The sequence below is a fragment of the Rana temporaria genome, chromosome 6, assembly GCF_905171775.1.
Source record: "Rana temporaria chromosome 6, aRanTem1.1, whole genome shotgun sequence".
Taxonomy (NCBI): Eukaryota; Metazoa; Chordata; class Amphibia; order Anura; family Ranidae; genus Rana; species Rana temporaria.
In genome coordinates this window covers 44,939,244-44,964,690 of record NC_053494.1, presented here as the reverse complement: position 1 = coordinate 44,964,690, position 25,447 = coordinate 44,939,244, and the positions used below count along the sequence as shown (strand labels likewise).

Below are 25,447 nucleotides of genomic sequence, written 5' to 3'. Positions count from 1 at the left end.
ATTACAGACTAAAAAGCTACTAGGCTGCCAAGTCACTCCCAGGAGGGGGAGCTGAGCTGCTGCAAGAAAAGGACTTAGTGCAGTGCTTGTTAATCTTTTATTGCTTGCTAAAGATGATGCTGAAGATAGCCATCAGTGGGAAGGGTTATATGGAGGTCCCACCAGTTCTGTTTGCCAGTATCTCCTGAAGTAAGGAGCATATAACCCAGTCAACCTATCTATCTATCTATCTATCTATCTATCTATCTATCTATCTATCTATCTATCTATCTATCTATCTATCTATCTATCTACCTACCTATCTATCTATCTATCTATCTATCTACCTTCCTTTCTATCTTTATATCTATCTATATTTCTCTCTCGCTCTCTCTCTATATTTCTTTATCTCACCCCACATCCCATCACTAACCCCCGCCGCGCCGCAACCCCCCCCCCCCCCCCCCCGGCTGCTCAGTCTAAAATGCCCGGGCCTATTTTTTGTCCCAGTTCGGGCCTGGCTGTACCTTTCAAATAAAAGCAAGCATTTGGTTGCTTTGTGCAACAGCTTCAGTTTTGCACCAGTTGTCATAGGTCAGCCTCACTGACTTCTCCTCAGTCTGTATATCTTGCAGCACTGGCACTTTCAGGCATTCTGCAGAGCAAAGAGCACACGGATTTCACCTATGATGCTCACAGGTCTCTGTGATACTGCAAGTCCTCCTCTATGCCTGGAAGCGTATGACATGCTCCTGATGTGACTGTGGTCACATGATCGGGGAGCTGCTGTTATTAGCTGCTTCAGTACAGTGTGTGAGCAGAGCAGGGAACTGCAGGCAGTGAGTCAGCACTACACAGCTGGTAAGCACAACTATGTCTTCATTTCTTTTACTCATCACTGCAAAACAATTTGGTTTCCTTTTATTTCTTCAATGCATTCATACACTGCCATTCATTGCTCATTTAATGATACCTTAAAACCTTTATTTATCTGGCACACTTTGATGTTTTGGGACTGCAGCCAACTTTGAATATTCAGTCGCTGCTCTTAGCTGGGTACATTTAACTTGTAGGGTGAGATGGCATCAGGCTGGTGACAAAACAAGGTTGCTCTATCACAGGGCTTACAGATTTACAAAATGCTGCAAGTTGCATCTGTAAGGTTATGAATGAGCCGTTCATTGCAGATGCACAGCTGCATGTACACACACCTCACCAATGTTAATTCTGTCAGTTTTCATTTCATTTTAGGATTTTTGTTATGCAGAATTATTTAGGACAATATGTTGCCGTAATAAGGAATCTGGTATGTGGCAGAGAGAATTTTATATTATGTACTGTACTTCCACAAACATTTTACTGTTCTGTCTTTCACATATATTACATAATGGATGTACATATGTCTTTATACGTTTATCAGCATGCTATGACACCACATTGACTATTGGTTCTGTAGGAATAAAGCAAATTTATAGTTCTAGTTTAAAGGATAATTCCAGTTTTATTTATTTATTTTTATTATTTCCCTTCATTAATATGGCATTTTAATGCTTCTCTGTAGATAAACTACCTGTAGTGTTTGCAGTCCGCATGGTCCTTCAGGTGCAGCGCTGTCCCCATGTGTCCATCTCTGTGACGGTGACACTCTGAGTACTGTTCTTCCTTAGATACTGTATACCTCGCTCTGTGGCTTGTGTATGGTATTCCTGTGCAGCCCAGCGCCAGTTAATTTCTGGACTGCCGAGTAGCGCCGCCCACATTCCCATGATGTGGTGTGTGGCAGCGGCCCTAGAATAAGGCTTACCTAGAGGTACTGTAAATCTCTCCTACAAGTGCGCGATTTAGGAGATATTTACGGTATACTACGTCGATGATATCATCGGCGCATGTGCCCTGAAGGAACAGCTACCCGGTCTTAGGGCTGTTTCACACCAGAACATAGTGCAGAAAAGACACACTGCATTCAAAGCACTGCCCTTGCGATCTGCATTTTATTTGTACTTGTTTGAACACTTCACAAACAGGCACAAAATGCCCTGATTATGCAGGGCATGCAGCTTGGCGATCATGACCGCACTGTGTTTCTAGGACACGGTACAACCCCGATTTTTATAAAGAGCCGCGCCTGTGTCCAATGACAGCTGGTCACATGTAAGTACGGAAGTGCCCTGAATCGGCTCTCCTCGTCTCATACTGAAAGGGGAGACCTGGGCAGGTAATCGGGGCACTGATCATCAGTTCCGTGATTACAGGAAAGCCCCAGTATTGCCCATCAGTGCCACCAATCTGTGCGTATTAGTGATACCAGTCAGTGCAGCTTTTCAGTGCCCATCAGTACCTGCCCATCAGTGTGGCATATTGGTGCCTACTCATCAGTGCCCACCAGTGCCACCTATCAGTGTGGCATATTAGTGCCTCATCAGTGCCCATCAATGTAGCCTCATCAGTGAAGGAGAAAAATTACAAATTTACCGACAAACTTTTATTGTCTTTTTCTTGTAAAAAAAAAACAGCACTGATTAAATACCACTAAAATAAAGCTCTTATTATGTGAAGAAAAAGTAAAAAAAATTCACTTGTTTACAATGCTGCATGACCGTGCAATTGTCATTCAAAGCTTGTCAGTGCTGAAAGCTGAAAAATGGCCTGGGCAGGAAGGGGGTGAAAGTGCCCTGTATTGAGGTAGTTAAAGACCCAGTCCAGAGCGTGCACTCAGGACTGACTCTGCCCAACCAGAAAGTCGCAATAGAAATGCAGAGAACACCCTTCCATTGCATCATGGTACTTGTAGGCGAGGAGAAGTGAACAGGCCCACTGTTACTGCAGGTGGGAACCATCATAAGACCGCCCACTTTCAGGTACTTCATATTTACTTACTAAAGCAAATCTTTACAACTAAACTAAACCAGCTGTGAAAATTAAAAGAAGGCACAGGTTTTAGTAAATCCAAAAATTGAGATTTTAAACTGGAGTTACACATTATTATTCATGTTTTTAATGTTTTTCCCATGCTCTGATTAATGGTTGTATTTTGCCTTGCTGAATTGTGCTTTGTTAGTTTGTAAAAAAATAAATGTTTTCCACTGAGACACTGTTGGCTCTGGGGACAGTTGTAAATGGACTAGTCATCCATGCTACTCAGAAAAAAAGTGAAATGAGTTCAGCTTCAAAGCTGGCTCAAATATTGACAAATTAAAATGTTAGACTTAAAGTGGTTGTCAAGCCACTCAATAACCTTGTTACAATCCCCTCTGCTATATGAAAATAATGTCCCCACGGCGTGTGTTTTTAAAGAAAATGCCACTGTGTACCTAATTTCAGAGCGCTCATCAGCACTCACGTGACTGGCTGCCTCTCTACTCTCTTCATCTGACAGCAAAGCGGGCGGGGCTGGTTAACCCCTGCTGACGTCAGCCAGGAGGAGAGAGGCATCCGGTCACATGAAATGAGGTACACAGTGGCATTTTTCTTAAAAAAACGCATGCCGTGGGGACATTATTTTCATGTAGCAGGGGGGATTGTAACAAAGTTATTGCATTATGATATCAGCAGAAGGGGAGGGCTAGGGAGTGGACAGAACATGGCAGGGATGGGAGGGGGGAGGACGGCAGAGGAGAGCTGCGGATGACGGGGGAATGTAAACTGACCACGGTGTCAGGGCTCAGCAGCCATGATAAACCATGGTCAGTTTACAGGGGAAGGGCATAGCCAGGCAGGATCAGGTAGTTTTATGTTTATACAGGGGCCCAAATTACACAGCACAAGGTTTCACAGGCTGCTTCAAGGGAACAGGATCCATATTTTTTTTTTAGGGTAGCAAACCCCTTCCCGTCCGCACTATAGCCAATCAGCTATGAGACTTGGCTGCTCACGACCCCAGACCATGTGATTAGCTGTCAGCCAATGACAGCTGATCATGTGATGTAAACAGAGCCTGTAATCGGCTATTTTTTTCTCCTCATGCGAATTGGCCTCATCAGCACATATCAATGAAAAATTGCCTGTTTGCAACATTTTATAACAAAATCTTTTTTTTTTGTTTGTTTAGCAAAAAAATTTATAAAAACTCCAACAGTGATTAAATAGCACCAAAAGAAATCCCTATCTGTGTGAAACAAATGATAAAAATGTCATTTGGGTACAGTGTAGCATGACTGCGCAATTGTCATTCAAATACGACAGCGGTGAAAGCTAAAAATCGGTCTGGGGGGGGGGGGGGGGGGGGTTAAGTGCCAAGTAAGCAAATGATTTAAAGAAAAATGCATAGAAGGTAGGCTGAAAGGTGGAGCTTGCTGGTCTTCCCATGTTAAAGCCTTGCTATGACTCTCATGTGTGTCAGCATAGAATTCTTGTCTCTTTACATGAGTCAGTGAATGGATCTGATGGATGCACCCCTATTGTACTGGACATTTCACACATTTTTGGTGCAGAGCGGTTTTATCTTTTTATTATTGACATTAGGGTTGTCATGTAAAATGTGGTTACTTTTGAAAACCAAATGTGTCACACTGTTCAAAACAATGCGTATTGATCATTACTCTTTTAGGCCCCGTTCACACTTGTGCGAGTTGATAACAAATGTTATGTGATGTGTTAAAAAAAAAAACTAGATTCACATGTCATCCAAAAAGTCATTGTTTTCAATGACGGTCGTTCACATCAATGCGTTGTAATTCCTCTATGAATGCGATAGTAAAAAGGGTCTTGTGCTAGTTTACAGCGTTGCATTGCGAATTTAGTCTCCATAGACATCAGTGTAAATTGTTCTGGAATTGCATTGTTTGTTCAGATATGTGCGAATTTCACCACACTACTCGCCACAAAAAACAGGAAGTTAACCCCCCCCCCATTTTTACATTAACATGATTCCATTGGCTAGAACACCAAATTGCAGCTGTGTCTCTGACTCCTGAATTTTGCGTTAAATTCGCAGTAAATTCGCACCTCTCCAGCTCAAAACGCAATGCAAATTAGCACCTCACACAGGACAAAAAAAATAAACAAATTTGCAACATATCACACACAGCAGTGTGAACCCAGCCTTATGTCCGTTAAAGGGCAATTTGTTAAAAGTCATATTTACATTACAATTATTCTGTTGATGCCTAGTATTGGCACAGATGGCTTGCAGCACTGGTGCCTTAGGTTACGTTTTCACCTGAGATGCTGCCTTTGTGGAGTTTCCATGTTTGCAGGAATTTCCTCTGGGTCCTCGTTAAGTTGGCTTCTATTAGATCTGCCCCATAATCCCATAATGAGTGTGAATATGACTGTGGTAGGAGCACTGTAAACTCCTTAGAGGCAGGTGAAAGTTAGACCCTGTGGATGAGATTTCTGTTTGCACATCACTATCGCTTTTTGCACTTTAATGGTCTGATTGTTATTTTTGGAATACAATTTATTGGTATTCATATGTCCATTACTATGCTGTTGTATTTTCCAGGTTCTGCTCTAGATCTTCATTTTAGCAATATAAATGTTGCATCTTTAGACAAAGAATTTGACGACACAGAGAACTGTGACCTGGGATTATCAAGTAAGTGTTTTTACTTGTATTCTTATTTTAGTTTGGATTCCAGAACGTTTGTACATGAGATTGGTTTGAATCTTGTTGAATGAATGAAAAACGTATATAGCGCGGCACATGCGAACCAAATCGCCTCTGGGCGCTTGTTGTTCCTGTCTCCTTTGATATCAAAAGAGATGAGTTTTGATCTTTCTCCTGAAGGCTGAGTGGTTTTCCTCCAACCGAATGCTGGTTGGTAAAGCGTTCCATAGTCTGGGACCTTGGAGCGCAAATCTTCTTTCTCCTTTGGACTTGCAATTGGCTTTCGGTATCTGGAGCAGATTTTGGTTGGTGGATCGCAGAACGCGATTGGGGTTGTGAGCTTTTATTTTTTCGCATAGATAATGGGGAGCCTTCCCATGGATAAACTTATGCGTTAGACTTATGTTGGTGTGTAAATGTGCATTCACCTATTTATTAATTTATACAAATCTGTCTTGTTTGTCCAAAGCACTTTAAAGTGGACATTCAACCACTGTTATCAGTGTCTGTCCCTGAAGGAGCATTCTGGAACTCTGCATCCACATTTCTTTTGTGAATCCAGGGATCTGTTTGTATGTACCCTGCTTAAAGGGGTTGTAAAGTTTTTTTTTTATTTTTTTTTTACTAAATAGGTTCCTTTAAGCTAGTGCATTGTTGGTTCACTTACCTTTTCCTTTGATTTCCCTTCTAAATGTTTTTTTTGTTTTGTTTGAATTTCTCACTTCCTGTTCCTCCTCAGTAAGCTTGCCCCCATCCTTCAAGCTGTTCTGGCTGGGGGTTAGTCGGCCAGAACATCTTACTGAGGAGGAACAGGAAGTGAGAAATTCAGACAAAGAAAAAAAAACATTTAGAAGGGAAATCGAAAGAAAAGGTAAGTGAACCAACAATGCACTAGCTTAAAGGAACCTATTTAGAAAATAAAAACAAACCTTTACAACCCCTTAAACTCTATACAGATAGTGATTGGAAACCCAAGGAGTGCAAAAACTCTATGTAGGTCAGCACATTGACTCCTTCATGAAGTTTGTTTGTTATGTTTTGTTGTAGATGTGTGCATTAGAGACAGAGAGAGAGAGAGAAGTATTTGAAGGGTCAGTCCATATTAGCTAATCAGACATTGGTGGCTGCTGATTTTTTAAAGTCTAGCTCTGGGCTCCCATTCCTCTAGTGTGCATTTTATTTATTTATTTTTAATTCTTACCTTTTCTGGCTGGGTAGCTTGCTCCTTATTTTTTGGATCTGGCTTGCCCTGCACTCAACATTTCCTCTGTCTTCCTGGTTAGATGTTGCTTGGCAATAAAAGGATCTAGTCCCCAAGAGAAATCCAAAGCTGGTGTGTTTCTTGGCTTGCCAAACTCAATGTAGACCTGATTTATTTATTTTTTACGTGGACTGACATTTTAGGTAGATGCAGGTTGAATGCATTTATCAAAATTGTAATTTCCAATCACAACGTTTTTATTCCTTATTTTTCTAGGTTCCGCAAAAAATCCACTGTTAGCGTTTGGTTATTTGGGCAATACTGACAAATATTATTTCAGACTTCTAGGGCCAGATTCACATACAATTACGTTGCTCCTGGGCAGCGTAACGTATGTGATTTACGTTACACCGCCGCAGGTTTACAGCGTAAGTGCCTGATTCTCAGAACACTTACCTGTAAACTTGCGGCAGTGTATCGTAAATGCGCTCGGCGCAAGCCCGCCCAATTCAAATGGGGCGGGCACCATTTAAATTAGGCGCGTTCCCGCGCCGAGCGTACTGCGCATGCTCCGTCGGGTAAATTACCCGACGTGCATTGCGCTAAATGACGTCGCACCAACGTCATTTGCTTAGACGTTAACGTAAATGGCGTCCATTCACGGACGTCTTACGCAAACGACGTTGATTTTTAAATCTCGCCACCTAGCGGCCGGCCTAGAATTGCATCCTTAAGATCCGACAGTGTAATTCAATTACACCTGTCGGATCTTAGGGCTAGCTATGCGTAACTGATTCTATGAATCAGTCGCATAGTTAGGACGGCCCTAACACAGAGATACGACGGCGTATCAGGAGATATGCTGTCGTATCTCTTTGGTGAATCTGGCCCCTAATTCTTAGAAGCCTACTGTGTTGTGCACATATTTTGGATCCTGGTTGTATTCCCCTGAATGCTGGAGGTTGCATCAAAACCTTTCTATGATCCATGCATCAGTTTGTTTTTACCATGGTCCTACAGTAATCATTTTTTCAAATTCCAGTTCACATTTTTTACAGCAAATTTGAATTTGATGTGAAGAATTTCTGTGTCTGTAAACTGGAAATGGTAACTGTACTGAAATGTTAATACTTTGCTTTCTCTTCTTCTGTAGGTCAGAGGTTGTTGGGAAGTTCAGCTCCAGTAAATATTCCAGGCTCTCTTGCCCGTTCCTCCTCTCTGCATTCATCCTCTTCTCTCTCAACGTCTCCTTTAAGTTCTCTCTCCCAGTCTCTGTCGCAGTCTTATCTGGCCTCCAGCATGGCACCACGCCAGCACCAGGCACATACACTGAAATCAGAGCATAGCACCTTAGGCACTTCATCTTCTTCACACAATTCTTTAGGTAAGTATTAAGATAGTGTAGAAAACCTTGGGACTAAAGAAAACATGATACTGTCTATGGCCCTGTGCACACTGGGGCTCTTTTAAACACTTTTCTCCTAGCAGGAGAAAAGCAGCTTTAAAAACCCACCTAAGCTGCGTTTTTGCAAGCGTGTGTGTCAAGCACTTGGGTGTCCATTCACTTCTTTGACCAGAATGTAAATTTATTCTGGCTATTAAAATTAATTAACACTTAAGCAATAAATGCTTTTTGGTGGGGTTTTTTCCAGCCAAAATGCTCCACTTTTGATCACACAAGTGATTCTTTTTTTTCTGCCTCTAAATGCTCCTGCCTCTATACTTCTGTAAATGCTTATGTGTGTATGGACATATGAAGTGTGTTTTTAGAGGCAGAACAAAAAAAAGCGCCTGTAAAACAGGCTTTTTTGAGCTTAAGTATGCATAAGGATAACATTCTATTTAAGCTTCATGTAATTTTTATGTAGTTAAAGAGATGTTCCAGCCTGGGGGCATTTTTTGAAAAATCGGCAGCTACAAATACTGTAGCTGCTGACTTAATATTAGGACACTTACCTGTCCAGGGAGCCCACAATGTCAGCACCCCAGCCGATCTTTAGGTCGGGTCCTGTTGTCACCATCTCCACTAAGGGAAACCGGCAGTGAAGGCTTTCATCTTGACAGACAGTTCCCTACTGTGCATGTTTAAGTGTGCTGCGCTTTATCTAATTTGCCCGGCGGCGGAGGAAAGAAGAGGGGTGCAACTGGCGCCGTGGAGCTGTCTCCGGATGTGGGGAAGAGGACCTGTCAAAAACAGATCCCCCCCCCCCCCCCCCCCCCCGAAAGGTGCCAAATGTGGCACTCCGCTTTAAATGTGATGAGATCTGAGCCATTCCTAAAAATGATGGCCCTTTCATCTTTACATTTTCCTCAAATGTGTTTAACACATCTGTGCTACATTTTGATAAAACCTATAGCTCAGTGGAACTGCTTGTAAAAATCAATAATGGAAGACAGTCTGTGTCGCTGTAAGGGAGATTTACCCTATAAATTTGTTTTGGTGACCATTTATCACCGAAAGTGAAATAAAATCTGGGCAGTCATCAAAACAGTAATTAAAGGGAACAAGTGTGACCCCTGCATGCCACACATTCATGGTGTCCACCTACAGAGATGAGTGGAGTGGCAAACTCAGCCTGAACTATGACCAGGCCACACCCTGACGCATTTCGCTCTGCCCCCTGGAGCTTAGTCATGGGGACCAAAGCAGTAATAGAGGGCAAATGTTCCAATTGGGACACTAGACCAGACGACTACCAGTCCAGAGCTTCCTAACTTAACTCTCAATTCCTGTTGGACTGAAAAGTGAGGGTCCATAAACCTTCCTTTATTTAAAATGGAAAAAAAAGTTTGCTTTCAGTTCTAATTTAAAAACGAAACATGCATTTTTTTTACAGGAAATACCCTCCATCCTTTGGAATGCATGTAACCATTTTATGCTTTTCAAAATATACAAACAAGCCCTTAAAGTGGAAGTAAAGGCAAAACCTCTAAGGGCCAGTTCACACCAGATGCATTTCTGTTTTTTCTGCACCAATACAGTCAGTTCTGGTCAGTTTCTGCACCAGAAACTGACCATAATCTGACTGCATGGTGTGTGCAGAAAAAAAGCACGCGTAACTGAACGGAACTGCGTCTGGTGTGAACTAGCACTAATACCTACTCTCATCCTCATTCTAAGCCTCATGCCGCAAACACACGAGCGTTTTTCATGTCAATAAAAACGATCGTGTGTGGGCTCCAGAGCATTTTTATGATGTGAAAAATGGGCATTAAAAATTTAGAACATGCTCTAAATTTTCACGTCGTTTTTCACGTTGTGAAAAATGATCGTGTGTAGGCTTTAACAACGGGAAAAAACATGCATTCTCAGAAGCAAGTTATGAGACGGGAGCACTTGTTCTGGTAAAAGTAGCGTTTGTAATGGAGATAGCACATTCGTCACGATGTAACAGACTGAAAAGCACAAAGACTGAAAAGCGTGAATTGTCTCTCACCAAACTTTTACTAACACAAAATCAGCAAAAGCAGCCCAAAGGGTGGCGCCATCTGAATGGAACTTCCCCTTTATAGTGCCATTGTATGTGTTGTACGTCACCGCTCTTTGCTCCAGCATTTTTTTCACAATCGTGTGTAGGCAAGTCAGGCTTGACAAGAATCACGTCGAGAAAAACGTTGTTTTTTCTAGGACAAGAAAAACTGCCGTGTGTATGCGGCATAATCTTTATAGCTCTGTAAAGAAAACATTGCTATGCTTACCTATTTTGAGTAGGGTTAGAGTTAGTTAGGCTTTGCCTTTACTTCCACTTTAATATCACCCTTCCAAAATATTAAAGTTTTCCCTAAACACCTCCATTGAATAATTGTGTTTTGTATTTCCCCCTCCTGTTTTAAAACCAGAGGTATAGTTTACCAGTAGCTGTGACTGTTGATACACAAAGACAATAGCAAATCTAAATATTGTAGTCAAGCCTAAACAGTTGCATTAATTTAAAACTGAAATTCCATATCCTTGCATAAACTTACTCTGACTGGTTCTTTTTAAGGTTGTAATCTTGCATTCCAACCCTTTTTTTTTGACAGGTTTGAATGGGGTCACAGGCAGTATCTGGGACTTTGTTAGTGGTAGTTTCTCTCCCAGTCCATCCCCGGTGTTCAGTAGTGGTCCTACCAGTTCCACCAGTACAAGCTCAAATGGCAATGAACTGTCACGAATTAGAAGAGAGCTTGATGATGCCAAGCGAAAAATAAAAAGATGGGAAGATTCTTGGCAGCAAGTAAAACAGGTAAAGGAATTTGGGGTCTAACTTAATGCTGGATAATATCCCTGCAGTTGTTGGCATTTGATAACACCCTTTGTTTATCTCTGAAGCAATTATTGTACCCTGTTACAAGGGTGTGGGGTTGTCGGGCTGCACGATTTTCAGCCAGTTGTTGCTGATGCGAGTGAACCTGTCATGGTAGAAATATGAATGTTGATATTGCTGACTCCTAATAGTTTTATGGCTGTTGTACTCATCCTACAACTTCACTACTTTGTGTGTGTCACTGGCCTGGAATAAGCACGCAGTCAGTGTCAAATGTCTCTACATGATGATTCTTTTCACAGTAAAGTCATAGAATGAGCATGACAACCAGGGAGTTGTCAACTTTTTTTTTTTAAAGCAGTGGCTACCACAGTGGGTTTACTTTAAATGTATATCTTATTTATGTATTTTTTTCTTTTTGGGATAGTTTTGAGAGAGGTCTATTCCATATTTGTCTAGTTTTGAGCATGTTTTTTACATTGCATCTGATAGCCCTGGCAATGAACAAGATGAAGCAGTTTACATTCTCATTAACGCTTGTTCTTGCGATTAATATGCATATCAAATACATTAGAAAGCTTGCAATGCATATGATCTGATGGTTTGGCACATGTTATAGCATTAAATGTGTCTGACTCCCTCTTTAACTACTTGCTGTCCACAGAACTTAAAAAAAGTCCTGGTTTCAAGTGATTATCATTTTTTACAGCTGGCGATTGGCTGTTCTGTGAAAGTGATCTGGGTGGCTCTACAGCCATGTGTGAAAAATAAAAAAATTGCCCCGGACAGCAAATGGTTAAGGGTCCTGATTTTACTAAACAATTTGTTTTGAGCCTTAGGCCCCTTTCACATGGAGCAGATCTGCTAAACGGACTCTGCCAGCTCAGCGAGGATCGCTCCATTGATTCCCGCTGAGCAGGCAGATGACAGGTCTGTCACTTCTCACTGTGCAGGGCTGGACCTGCCCCATATGTGGCTGCTGCTGTGTTCACTAAAACTGTTAGTATCCTTATTCCTTTACACTACAGTAAGTGACAGACATCTGGTGCTGAAATTTACAAGTCTGGCAGAAGAACTACATTAAGTTACATAGTTGGTAAGATTGAATAAAGACAACAGTCCATCCAATTCAACACGTGTGTGGATGCAGAAAAATCATTTCCCATATCCCCGTATAGTGTTTTTGCTAAGATGCCCATCCAAGAGTCTTTAAAACTATCTATACTTCCTGCTGACACCACCGATTGTGGAAGAGAGTTCCACATCCCTACCGCCCTGACAGTGAAAAACCCCCTACGCAGCTCAAGGTGAAACCGTTTCTCTTCCAGTCTCATCATGTAGCCCCATGTCCTCTTACACTCCCTGGGACTAAAAAGTTTCACACTTATGCTAGGATCACCGTTGAGATATTTGTAAATCACATTTCTATCCCCTCTCAAGCGTCTCTTCTCCAGGGAGGATAAATTTAGCGCTTGTATTCATTCCTCATAATTGAGATCCTCCAGTCCCCATCTTAATTTAGTTGCCTTTCTCTGGACTCTCTCCAGCACATCCCTTCTGAGGATTGGTGGCCAGAACTGGACGGAATATTCCAGATACGGCTGAACCAGAGTTTTATAAAGTGATAGAATTATCGTTTTATCTCTGGAATAAATTCCCTTTTTAATGCTAATCTTCTGCTGGCTTTGGTAGCCGCAGCTTGACACTGCATGCTATTGCTCAGTCTGTCTTCTACTAGGACGCCTAGATCCTTCTCCATCCTGGAAGCTCCTAGGGATTCTACCCCTAATAAGTAACTTGCATTTATATTTTTACCCCCTAAGTGCATTACCTTACGTTTTTCAGTGTTAAACATCATTTACCATGCAGTAGCCCACTTCAGTTTCTATATTCTGCTATGTTCTTATTGCCCTGCATATTTTTGTGTCGTCGGCAAACACTGAGATTGAGCTATTTATCACACCCTCTATATCATTTATAAATAAATAATACAGAATTAGTCCCAGGACAGAGCCTTGGGGTACCCCACTAACCACTCTAGACCATTCTCAGTGTACGTTATTTATCACAACCCTTTGGACACGTCCCGTAGCCAGTTTTCTATCCAAGAACCAACCGTATGGTCCATGCCTACAGACCTCGGCTAGATTAAGCATTTGTGGGGGACTGTATCAAACGCTTTTGCAAAATACAGATACCTCACATCCACTGGCCTTCCTTTATATAGATGGCAGCTCACTTCCTTGTAGAATGTTAATAGGTTCGTTTGGCAAGAGCAACCTTTCGTAAACCCATGCTGATTAATGATACTGTTTGCGTTTTTGGATATGGTCCCTTATCACCCCCTCAAATAGTTAAAAAACTCCCAACATTAGGCTGACAGACCTTCCCAGGAATAGATCTCTACCCTTTTTTCAATATTAGTACCATGTGGGCCTTTCGCCAATCAGCTGGTACCAATCCTGTCAGTATGCTGTCCATGAAGATTAGGAATAGTGGTCTGGCTATAACCTGACTGAGTTCTTTAAGGACTCTCGGGTGTAAGCCATCAGGTCCTAGTAATTTATTTATGTTAAGTTCCTCTAATCCTTTCCTGACTCTGGCCTCTGTTAGCCACAAGGGTAGATCCTGTGGTATGTTGCTAACAATACGATCGTGGTTGGAATACCCCTGCCTTTCTTGTGTGAAGACTAAGGATAAGAAAGCATTTAGCACAGCTGCCTTCTCCTAGTCATCTGTAACCACCTTCCCTTCCTCGTCCTTTTATGGGGCCTCTGTTCTGACCTCACCTTTTTACTATTAATATATTTAGAAACTTCTTGGGATTATTTTTACTCTCCTCCGCTATGTGTCTCACATAGTCTTTTTTAGCCGCCCTGATTGCGTTCTTACACCTCACATCGCATTCTTTGTATTGTTGGAATGCTGACATCGACCCTCCACTTTGTACTTTTTAAAGGCCATTTTTTGTCCTGTAATATGACAATTTGGTTTGATTTAGCCACCTAGGTTTAACCATTGTTCTTTTATATTTATTACCCCCTGGAATGCACTCTGATGCATTTATTTAATATATTCCTAAAGCACTCCCATTTTTCCTCTGTGTACAATGTTTCAAGAATTTGGTCCAACTTAATATCCTTATTAAGCAAGATAGAACTGATGTGGCGGACTTTAGCGCTACCAGAGAAGGACATTGAAACAAAGTGATGATTAATAGATATTTATTACAAATTATTTAAAAATTATTTTTCAAATAATTACATGATTCCGATAAATATGACCACTCGGTCATTATTAAATTTGAAGATCTCTGTTTGTGCAATGTCAAGAGGGCGACGTGTTTCACATCTTTTTCACAGGTTTTTCAGGACCTTACATTCTTGACTTTAAAATGGAGATCCTATTCAAAAGAAAAGAGAGCACAAATGTTATTTGCATTTTGATTAGGTGTGAGTGAAACACGTTCATTTCAATATACCAACCAACTAGGTGAGGAGACGTACATCAAGGGCCACTTACATCTAGAAAGGAGCTCACCATAAGCTTCACTCTCAGCACCTCGCGACACTCCTCAGTACCCCGTGACCCTCTCGGCACCCCGCAAAACTCTCACCACCTCGCGTCACTCCTCAGCATTCCTCGTCATTCTCAGCCCTCTCATTGCTCCCAGGCACTAAAGGGCACTCTCAGTTACTCCCAGGCTCTAAAGGTACCCCTAGGCACTAAAGGTATTCCGAGGTAATAAAGTCACTCCCAGATACTAAAAGGCTCCCTAGATACTCCCAGATACTAGAGGTACTCCCAAGCACTAATGTCTCTCCCAAATACTAAAGGCACTCCCAGATACTAAAGGCACTCACGGGCACTAAATTCACTCCCAGCACCAAGGTACTCTCAGGTACTAAAAGCTATTCCCAGTACCAAAGTTACTCCCAGCACTAAGGGTACACCTACTGTCCATTTATTGTGCGGCTGTTGCGCTCCTCCTGTTCAGCTGCCCCTGCAGAGCTTGTCGGCTCCTGCAGCCTCCCTCGGCCAGTCTGCCTCTCCCCGATCCCTCTCCTGATTCGGCTATCACACCCCTGGCCCCCGCTACCTCTCTCTATCAGATGATCAGTCGCACTTGGTCTTCTTGTCAGGTCCTGCCGCCTCTCCCGATGAGCTGATCGCCGTCCGACTCACAATCTTCTGATCCCCGCTTCCCCTTCTGGTTAGGTCAGTTTGTCTCCTTCCTGGTCCGTGTCACTCTCATCAGCGCTCTCTCTTTCCCTGCTCTCACAGCGTGTCTCACACACAGCTCAGCTCCCAGAGTGTCTCACTCTCCCGCGTTTCTGACAGCTCTCATCGTAAAATATTCATAGAGGGTCATTCACCCTCCATCTCCCTTATTCACAAAATATCTTGTATGTTTTTCACTAAATACAGGTCATTCTGTGATTGAAAGAGAGAAGATTTTGACATTTATCTGCCTCTCCTTCAATCAGATTATTGTGTATTTAGTGAACAGAACACAAGGCATTGAGAGCTGTGCTCCAGCCAGAACTGTTAATTCCAGGGAAAATTCAACGCTTCCTGTAGTATGCAGGAGTAATGAAGCAACCAGTTTTGGTGAACACAGTTGTACGCACACCTCATGCATGGTAGCCTTTTCTTGAAGATGGCAGGGGAGGTGTTTTGAAGTCCTTTCTTACTTGAGGTAAAAGGTTGCTTCACCATAGATGGAATACAGTGAGTGGGCAATGTCACTCTCGGACAGAAAGTAATACTTACTGAATCACCAGGTGAAATTAAAGGAAAAAAAGTCTGTATAATAAAAACGAATGCAGCCACCACACCCAAGAACTGGTAGGCTACAATATATTACATGTTTATTGTTGGATTGTAGATACACCAATAAATGATACAGTGCATCTGGAAAGTATTCACAGTGCTTCACTTTTCCCACATTTTTGTTATGTTACAGCCTTATTCCAAAATCCTCATCCAACCTGATGCAGCTTGAGAGGTTCTTCAGAGAATGTGAAAAACTGACCAAAAATAGGTGTGCCAAACTTGTAGCATCATACGCAAAAAGACTTAAGGCTGTAATTGGTGCCAAAGGTGCTTTAACAAAGTATTAAAGGCTGTGGATACTTATGTACATGTTGTTTTTTTTTTTTTTTTTTTTTTCAATTTATTTATATTACATTTGCAAAGATTTCAAACAAACGTCTTTCATGTTGTCATTATGGGGTATTATTTTGTAGAATTTTGAGGAAATTAATGAATTTAATCAATTTTGGAATAAGGCATTTTACATGAAATGTGGAAAAAGTGAAGCAGTGAATACTTTTCAGGATGCACTGTAAAGATCAGAAAGCAACTTTATATGATTTCCAGCAAGTTCTAGGATCTTTCAAGTGTATCTTTATTACAAAACTATATTTGTAATCTTAATTTAAATTGTAATATGTGAAGAACTATAGGACATAGATGTAAAGTGATTGTAATGCTTCTATTGCATTCCGTAGGCATGTGATGCCTGGCAGAAAGAAGCCCAAGAAGCCAAGGAGCGCGCAAAGGTGGCTGATGCGGACCGACAGCTAGCATTATTACAGAAAGAGGAGGTGGAAGGCAAACTGAAAAATCTACAAGAAGAATTTGATGTCATCCGTGTATCCCCACAGTATTCTGCATTGAGAAAATACAGTGATATGGAAAAGCTTCCTTTACCAAAGTTACATTCTCTGAAAAGTCAGCTGTGTTCTGATCTAGAAACAGTTGATGGGGTAAGACGGCAACTAAATTCTGATATATTTTCATACTAGCAGGCTGGTGTTGTGGTTTATAAACCCAGGGCTTTAAACCCGGAAAATACATTAAAATAAACAATTTTATTACTGTGTACTTCATTTTCCCCCAGACCCTGTTCACACTTGAGTGTTTCTCAGCTCAAAGCTCGACGTTAAGAAAGGTTTAACAAGCATAGACTTGAATGGACTTCAATGGAAAACCCTTGAAAAATGTGACAAGCATTTTTTTCAATCGTTTTGTCACGCGATTTTCACTTTAAACAGCAGCTCTCCTCCCCTTTTTCAGCAGCTCTCCACGCCTTTTAGTTGAAAACGCTCAGCTACAGTTTCTTGAAAAAGTATTCATACCCCTTAACCTTCTGAGCGGTGTTCCCGAGTCTGACTCGGGGTGAGATTTTTTTGCTAGGATCGGTAACCCCGACTCAGACTCGGGCTTGCCTCGCAGCATCCATAGGCTTGGTTTACTTACCTTGTCCCTGGATCCAGCGATGCCACCGCGCTGTGTGAGCGAGTGGGACCTCGCTCGATTCACACATTGCCTCTGTGTGCCACCGATCTCTGTTCCCTGCGACGTTACGACGCACGGGAGCAGAGAACGGCGCCAAATTCAAAAAGGTAAACAAACACAATACATACAGTATACTGTAAACTTATAGATTACAGTACTGTATGTAAAAAATACACACCCCCCTTGTCCCTAGTGGTCTGTCCAGTGCCCTACATGTTCTTTTATATAATAAAAACTGTTCTTTCTGCCTGCAAACTGTAGATTGTCCATAGCAACCAAAGGTGTGCCTTTATGTCAAAAATGGTTTTAGAGCAGCTAGAAAACAGCGATAATAAATTATAATCACTTGCAGAATTGTGCGATAGCGATTTGTGGGGAAATTCATAATAAAAAAATTAAATTAATGACAGCGACAATTCTGCAACTGAGCAAATTTCAGTGATTTTAAGTTGATTACATTATTGAATAATTTTTATTTTTATTATATTATTATTTGTTATAATTATTTATAATTTTTTATTATATTATAATTTTGTTTTTAAAAAAATTATATACCCGGGATGCCTACTAGACTCTTGTTTGGTCAGATTTAAGTGAGTTATTCCTAAGAATTACAGGCCTACAGTATAAAACGCCAAATTTCCTTGCAAATAATGGTACCGCTTTCAGCACCTTTTTTCTGAAATAATCATACCGCCAGGGAGGTTAAAATGATCTATCATTTTGTCATGTTACAACCAAAAACATAAATGTATTTTATTGGGATTTTATGTGACAGACTAACACAAAGGGGTACATAATTGTGGAAGGAAAAATGATAAATGGTTTTCAATATTTTTTTTTACAAATATCTGAAAAGTGTGGCGTGCATTTGTATTCAGCCCCCCCTTTACTCGGATACCTTTAACTAAGATCTAGTGATACCAATTGCTTTCAGAAGTCACCTAATTAGTAAATAGAGACCATCTTTGTGTAATTTAATCTCAGTATAAATACAGCTGTTCTTTGAAGCCATCAGATGTTTGTTAGAGAACCTTAGTGAACAAACAGCATCATGCAGGCCAAGGAACACACCAGACAGGTCATGGATAAAATGTGGAGAAGTTTAAAGCAAGGTTAGGCCATTAAAAAAAATATCCCAAGCTTTTAAACATCTCACGGAGCACTGTTCAATCCATCATCCGAAAATGTAAAGAGTATGGCACAACTCCAAACCTACCAAGACATGGCCGTCCACCTAAACTGATAGGCCCAGGCAAGGAGAGCATTAATCAGAGAAGCAGCCAAGAGGTCCATGGTAACGCTGGAGGAGTTGCAAAGACAGCTCAGGTGGGGAAATCTGTCCAAAGGACAACTATTAGCTGTGCGCTCCCCAAATCTGGTCTTTATGGAGGAGTGGCAAGAAGAAAGCCATTGTTGAAAGAAAGCCATAATAAGTCTTGTTAGCAGTTTGCGAGAAGCCATGCGGGGGACACAGCAAACATGTGGAAGAAGGTGCTCTGGTCAGATGGGACCAAGATTGAACTTTTTGGCCTAAAAACAAAACGCTATGTGTGGCGGAAAACTAACACTGCACATCACCCTGAACACACCACTTTTATTCAGCAGGGACAAGGAAGCTGGTCAGAGTTGATGGGAAGATGGATGGAGCCAAATACAAGTCAATCTTAGGAGAAAACCTGTTAGAATCTGCAAAAGACTTGAGACTGGGGCAGAGGTTCACTTTTCAGCAGGACAATGACCCAAAACATACAGCCAGAGCTACAATGGAATGGTTTAGATAAAAGCATATTTCTGTGTTGGAATGGCCAAGTCAAAGTCCAGACCTTAATCCAATTGTGGCATGACTTGATAAATTGATGTTCAGATGCTCTCCATCCAATCTAACAGAGCTTAAGCTATTTTGCAAAGAAGAATGGGCAAAAATGTCACTCTCTAGATGTGCAAAGCTGCTAGCGACATACCCAAAAAGAATTGCAACTACAAAGTATTGACTCAGGAGGGCTGAATGCAAATGCATGTCACACTTTTCAGATATTTATTTATAAAGAAGTTTGAAAACCATGTATCATTTTCCTTCCACTTCACAATTATGTGCCACTTTGTGTTGGTCTGTCACATAAAATCCCAATAAAATACTTTTACGTTTTGGATTGTAACATGACAAAATGTGGAAAATTCCAAGGGTTATGAATACTTTTTCAAGGCAGTGTAAGTGTGCTTCCACACTGCTGTTGAAGGAATGCATTAAAAAGGCATATGCATTTTTGATGCGTTTTCTAGGTGCTTGACTTCCAGCAGGCACAATTGAAAAATGGACATGGGACATTTCCTAATCATTTCATTGGGGAGCCGTGCTTTTGGTGCGAATTTGAAAAGCACACCAAAGCTGCAGCATACAGGACTTTTCAAAATGCCTGCACTCGCAGTGCAGTGGTATGACAAGTCCCATAGGATATAAAGGGAAATATTAAAATTGTGTTTTTCTTGTGCTGTTTAGCAAGGTAAAAATGCGGTGACAGTGTGTCGCTGGAGATCTCTGTTTGAAAGGTAAATCTGTTATAATGTGCTAGTATGTGATGCATACTAGCACGTTGTGGCATTAACCTGCAAGGGCCCCATTTTATTTTATTTTTTATGTAGAGTTTACTACCACTCTAATTTGTTTTTTTTGTGGAATAAATCATTGATCTAAATAGTAAGTCACAGTAGAGTCTTTTTACAACAGAATGCATCCACACGTCTATCCCACATATCCCCAAAAAATGAATAATTATTCAGGATTTATATAGTGCCAACAGTTTGCACAGTGCTTTACAGGGAGACAGTACGGTTACAATATAATAAAATACAGGAGGGTTAAGTGGGCCCTGCTTATAGGAGCTTACAATCTAATAGGGTGGGGCAAGTGGTAAAACAAGTTATAAATGTGGGAATGAGCTGATGGAAGAGATAAAAGTTCAGTTGTTGGGTGTAGGGGGGATAGACTTCCCTGAAGATATGAGTTTTCAGGGATCACCTAAAGGCAGCCAGAGTAGGTGATAGCCAGACAGATTGAGGTAGATTTCCAGAGGATGAGAGAGGTTCTGGAAAAGTCCTGGAGAGGAGCATAGGGGGAGGAGACGAGAGAGCTTGATGGCAGGAGGTCTTTGGTGATATTTGGAGACCGCATTGGTGACGTAGCTCAGGGCAGAGTCCGTCTAAAGATGAAACTGAGAAAAATAAATATACTATTCATTTTAAAACACTGTGCTGTCTTTTTATGTTTAATTCTATATATTTTTTTTTTGGTGTGTGTTCACAGTTGATATTCCAACTACATTCCAAGAAATGTGTGGTTTGCCATGAAAATGACAGTATAGTCCTGCAGTCCTGCCAGCATTACATATTATGTGAACAGTGCGCATCCAGCAAACCGGAATGTCCTTACTGCAAGACCAAAAGACTAAAATGGTGACAAGCCTTTCAGTTCATTGCTTTACCAACCCACTGCGAAATCAACTGTATCACGTAATCTGACAAAGTACTGCACCCTGTGTTTTAGTATTTGCTATATAAATAAGAAGATAGGTAAACAGTTATCTTTTATCAGTGATAGACTGATCTCTACCCTCAAAGAGCACCATGGATGATTAGGTAAAGTTCTTACTTTTAGCTTGTTCTGGATTTACCAAATCAATCTAAGTCTCCTTGTTGCGTCTTAACATGCATTTTGACTTTTTTCAACCTTGATCAGCTTTGTTCACCACAGGACAAGATTGCTATCCGTGTGCGTCATGGATCCCCAGCAGGCCTCAGTGTTCCTAGGATCAATCGAGGTGTTTGGTCCAAAAGTATTAATGTGAGAGAATGAACAATATGTCTGCATGCCGTTATTCAGTTGGGTTCTAAAGGAAATGATACAGGACTTTACTTTATAGAGCATCTTCACAGGCAGCTGACCAGACATATCTGTAAATGTGTTTTGTCCACAAAGACTGTAGTTGGGGTTAATCTAGGACCAATGGCCTTCTGAAAACATGGATAATTGCCTGAAATGGTCCATACGATTGAGCTATCTGATATTCTGCCTGGGCAAACCTTATGAGCTTGGCTCACTTTTTAATGAATGTGGTAGATTTGTGCAGTGAGCTTGGCCATACTAAAGAGTACAACAAACCGGCACATCACTTTAAACACAAACTATTCCTGAATTATTGAAGTTCTATAAAAGAAAATGCAATTTTCAATGTAGGATAAAAGGTCAATTTTGGGTTGATATCAGCAGGAATAATTGACCACTTGCTCCTTATATCTCACAGAGAGTCCTCTGCACTGAAAATTCCAGTTCCACCCATCGCCCATGCCCAATAGGGGTCATGTCCTCCCTTCCTATGCTTTGTTCATTTTACTTTACAGAAAATAAGGAAGGTGGATTAAATCTCCAGATTCTTAAGATAAATTTGCCCATGGGGTGGGGGCAGAGCCAGGCTCTGTATGGGAGATTATCACTGGAGTCTTCAGGAGAAATAAGAAGCTTGTGGATGATCCAACCTAGAGTCATCACCCATAACAAACAACCAGTTTGGATGGAATAAGCCTTAAAGGGGGAGATCCAATCTAGAAAAAGTCAATTTTCTGAGTTCTGCAAGAGACAAAAGAATATTCCACAGTGATGTAGGGATACATTTTCAACTTGAGGTTCTCAGAATTAGTGCGTGTGTGTATATATATATATATTTTGGTGCTTCACGTGACAGCAATGTTCTTCATAAAACTTGTGAGCTTGGAATCAGTCTAGCACTATTTTTTACTAGGTTATTTTGAAGAAGTTTAATTCTTGTTAAAGCACTTTGTTAACCAGGGATTCTGTTTAGAGGTTATTATAAACTGCTTTAAGCTGCTTTGTAGATTTTTTTTTTCTTTTAATATGCGATAATATTGAGCTCTTTGTGTGTACTGTGAACTGAAGAAATATTTCTTGTCAGTTTATTACTGTTAAATAATTAGTGTAGTAAATTTATTGTTAGGTTTCATATGCTGAATTTAGTACTTTATTCAATGAACAATACTGAGTAGTGGACAATATAGTTTAGGATTTTTACAGTTTTCAGGTTAAGTGCAAACTGTTAGTATTTATAATTATAACCAGCAAATGGATGGATGTGAGAAGGCACATATTTACAGTACATTTGAAACATTTAAAAAATCATTTTCTTGAAGGAACCATTTTCTTAATTTTATTTTTACATTTTTTTTTTAACTACAAAAAAAACAAAAAAAACTTTTTTCACATTTATGGCAATGTGTTATGATAATTTTCTGTATTTTAATAGCTTTTTCATAATGATCTTGTTTGTATGGATCCTAACCTCATGCTATCATGCATTTATAAGCTTTTTTGGAGATGTGAAACGAGGTCACATGGCCACTTTGATCAAGTGCCTATACCTTACAGCAGCTAAAGTTCTTTAATTTCATGTTTAGCAGATGTTCTTCCCCCACCTCACCCCACTACTTTTGGGGACATGGACATGCTTGAATAATTAGAAATTATAAAATTATGGGGACTTTATTAATATTATTAAAAGTGAACAAATATTCCTAAACTAAAAAAGGGTGCTCTTCTTGATTATGGAGTTCCATTTACTTTTTTAAAAGAAACAAATATCTTTTGTTATTGCTTACAGCTTCTGCTTATAAAGCATGCCTTTTGTGAAAAAATGTTAGCCCCTTTTGATATACAGCTTTCTCCTTTAAAGCACAACCCAACCCAAACCAAACTTTTCTATTCTTTTATTAGAGTCGAGAATGGTAGAACTCCTATTGTACTTGTATTGTCTGTGGCTCCATGAGGGAAATTTTCTGCCCTTTGTTACTAAAGGAATTTACCCCAACCAGGACACAGACAGTAACCTAAACATTGGGACCTAATTGCTGGTTTTATCTGCTGTCTGTGTCTTATTTTTTTAGATCAATAAAGTAAAACTAAATTTAAAGGTACACCCAAGCACTTAAAAAGGCCCCAAACAATTGGAACCCCTATGACCACGTACAAAGATGCACACATTTTGGGTGCCTATGCACAAAAACACTGATTGCGCTATACATGTTGCATACCGTCGCCAATGCTAAAGTGAGAGCAATAATTTTAGAGCCATTAGTGGTTAGATTAACTATGAACTCATGACCTAAAACAGCTTTTAAAGCATTGCCAGTTGAAAATTTGGGGTACTGAAGTATGTCGAAGCTTAATGGGTACACATAGCTTTAGGGCTTGACACCTTGGGTATCTATTTACTTTGCGCAATCTCTTCTTTTATATTTTACCAAAAAACTGGCGGCTAATATATTGCATGTGAACTAAAATCAACTTTTTACTGAGAATTAACGCTTGATTCGAGTGACCTAAAAAATTTGAACTACCACCATGTTATTCTCCATGGTCTTGGCTTTTATAAAAATATATACTATTTGGGGGTTTTAGCAAATCTTTGGGTCTACAAAGAAAAAAACTCCTGCAAAAATGGCTCTGGCAGCAATATGTCATAATACAAGTATATATGGCCTAATAAGGGTTCTTGTATAGCTTTGAGAATAAATGAAGCTTGCAGAGACCCAAATGGCATACAAATCATGGGTTCCTGGGCTCCATATCTTGTGCATACTGGTTCCTTCTGGTGACTGGCAAGGCTGAGTAATGGAACAGCCAAGTGGAAATGCTACCTTTCCTATTTGTTGATTGGTTAACATAAGGTATTGTTGTTCAGATGTAAATGTGCACCAAGAACTCAGAACTTCTAGTTAAGGGGCATTAGAATTAATTGAAGAAATGCTGATAGAAATATTTTAAAATATTGAATAATTAGAAGCAATGCTGTAGGCCCACTCGATTTTATAAATCAGATTGTTCTAAGACTATATAGAATAAATCCTGGTTTGCATTCTCATGGAAAATCAAGCCCAAAGAAGTTACCATTTGATCACAGATGACTAAAGTTGGTGATAGCAGAGACCCAGTTGTTTACAGTTGTTTCAGATGTACCCCACCATTTACACTTAAGATAAAATCTGTGTCTAATCTAAAATGTGTTGATGTCCCTAGGAATGATTATTGTCCATCTTTTCCAAGTAACTGACGCATAATTCTTGTAACTGACAATCCAGTGACGGGGAATACAGATAATGTAATGATTAGACCATATGCAAACAAGTTTTTTCTTGCAGAGTAGGTGGTCTATCATGTTGTGTAATGCTTCTTCTAGCTATAAAATATGCAGCTGCTTATTCATTGCAATATATGTACTCTGTCCCTACAGACTAAGAATTATGGCACAGGTACTGAGGATTCAATGTGTGTGGAAGAGGTGAGGTAGGGAGGAGCGGTTATGTATAGTGTGGGGGTTCGTGTCTAAAATTTTTTGAATGACTGACATTTTTCATAAGTCGTACGTGTTAACAACATATATCAGTTTCCATTGTTTAAAAAACAAAATGCGCCATACAGGGGAGCATATGTTCGTATGTAAAAAAAAATTAAACTTTATAATATGGATGGTTAGGCCAATGCACTTCAGGATTCTATAGAATACTGTAATTTAACACTGTATCTAGTTACACTTTATTGAATGAGCTGTTTTTTCTGTAGAGAAACAAAAGCTGCGTGATTTTTTTTTCTGTGTTGTTTTAATACAGCTTGACACATATCCAGATATGTAGATGACCAACTACTGTGTTGCATAACGTATTTCTGCGATTACATTTCAGAGAAGTTCATTCATAGGATCAGCAAAGATGTGGCTAGATGAGCATAGCATTTAGTTCTTCTAATTACTATAAACATTCTATGCTGAAAGGGGTGTTCTGAAACAGTGGAGGAAATTAAGGATAACAGTATGGCCCACAGCAGCCAATCATATTATGTAATTTTTAAGAGCACTTAGACAAAGTGGGGAGCCTTTTGGAAAGATTTCACAATTTTTCTTTTTGGTTTTGTTTTGCCACGGGAAAACAGTCAGCCACGGGAAAACAGTCAGCCTTTTTGGCTAGCAAGGGGAGAAGGTATCCAAATCCTGAATAAATATTTCATGTATTTGTTATCTATGTACAGGCCAATTAAAAAACATAAAATAAAAATTCAATGTTTCTACTGGCTGATCAATGTCCAAAAATCGGTGATGGGCCCCTTTT

General features: G+C 40.3%; 1 protein-coding gene across 4 annotated transcripts in view; it reads left to right on the top strand.

The window, feature by feature from the left end:
- Positions 1 to 22,856, top strand: part of UNKL (unk like zinc finger) — a 128,447-nt gene extending 105,591 nt beyond the window's left edge. For all 4 annotated transcript variants that reach the window (XM_040356733.1, XM_040356732.1, XM_040356730.1 and 1 more), the window contains 5 exons: positions 5,423 to 5,515; positions 7,882 to 8,112; positions 10,752 to 10,954; positions 16,489 to 16,746; positions 20,583 to 22,856. In XM_040356733.1, the coding sequence (XP_040212667.1) occupies positions 5,423 to 5,515; positions 7,882 to 8,112; positions 10,752 to 10,954; positions 16,489 to 16,746; positions 20,583 to 20,735 (938 nt within the window). In that variant the 3' untranslated portion in view covers positions 20,736 to 22,856. The remainder of the gene's footprint in view (positions 1 to 5,422; positions 5,516 to 7,881; positions 8,113 to 10,751; positions 10,955 to 16,488; positions 16,747 to 20,582) is intronic.
- Positions 22,857 to 25,447: the final 2,591 nt, after the last annotated feature.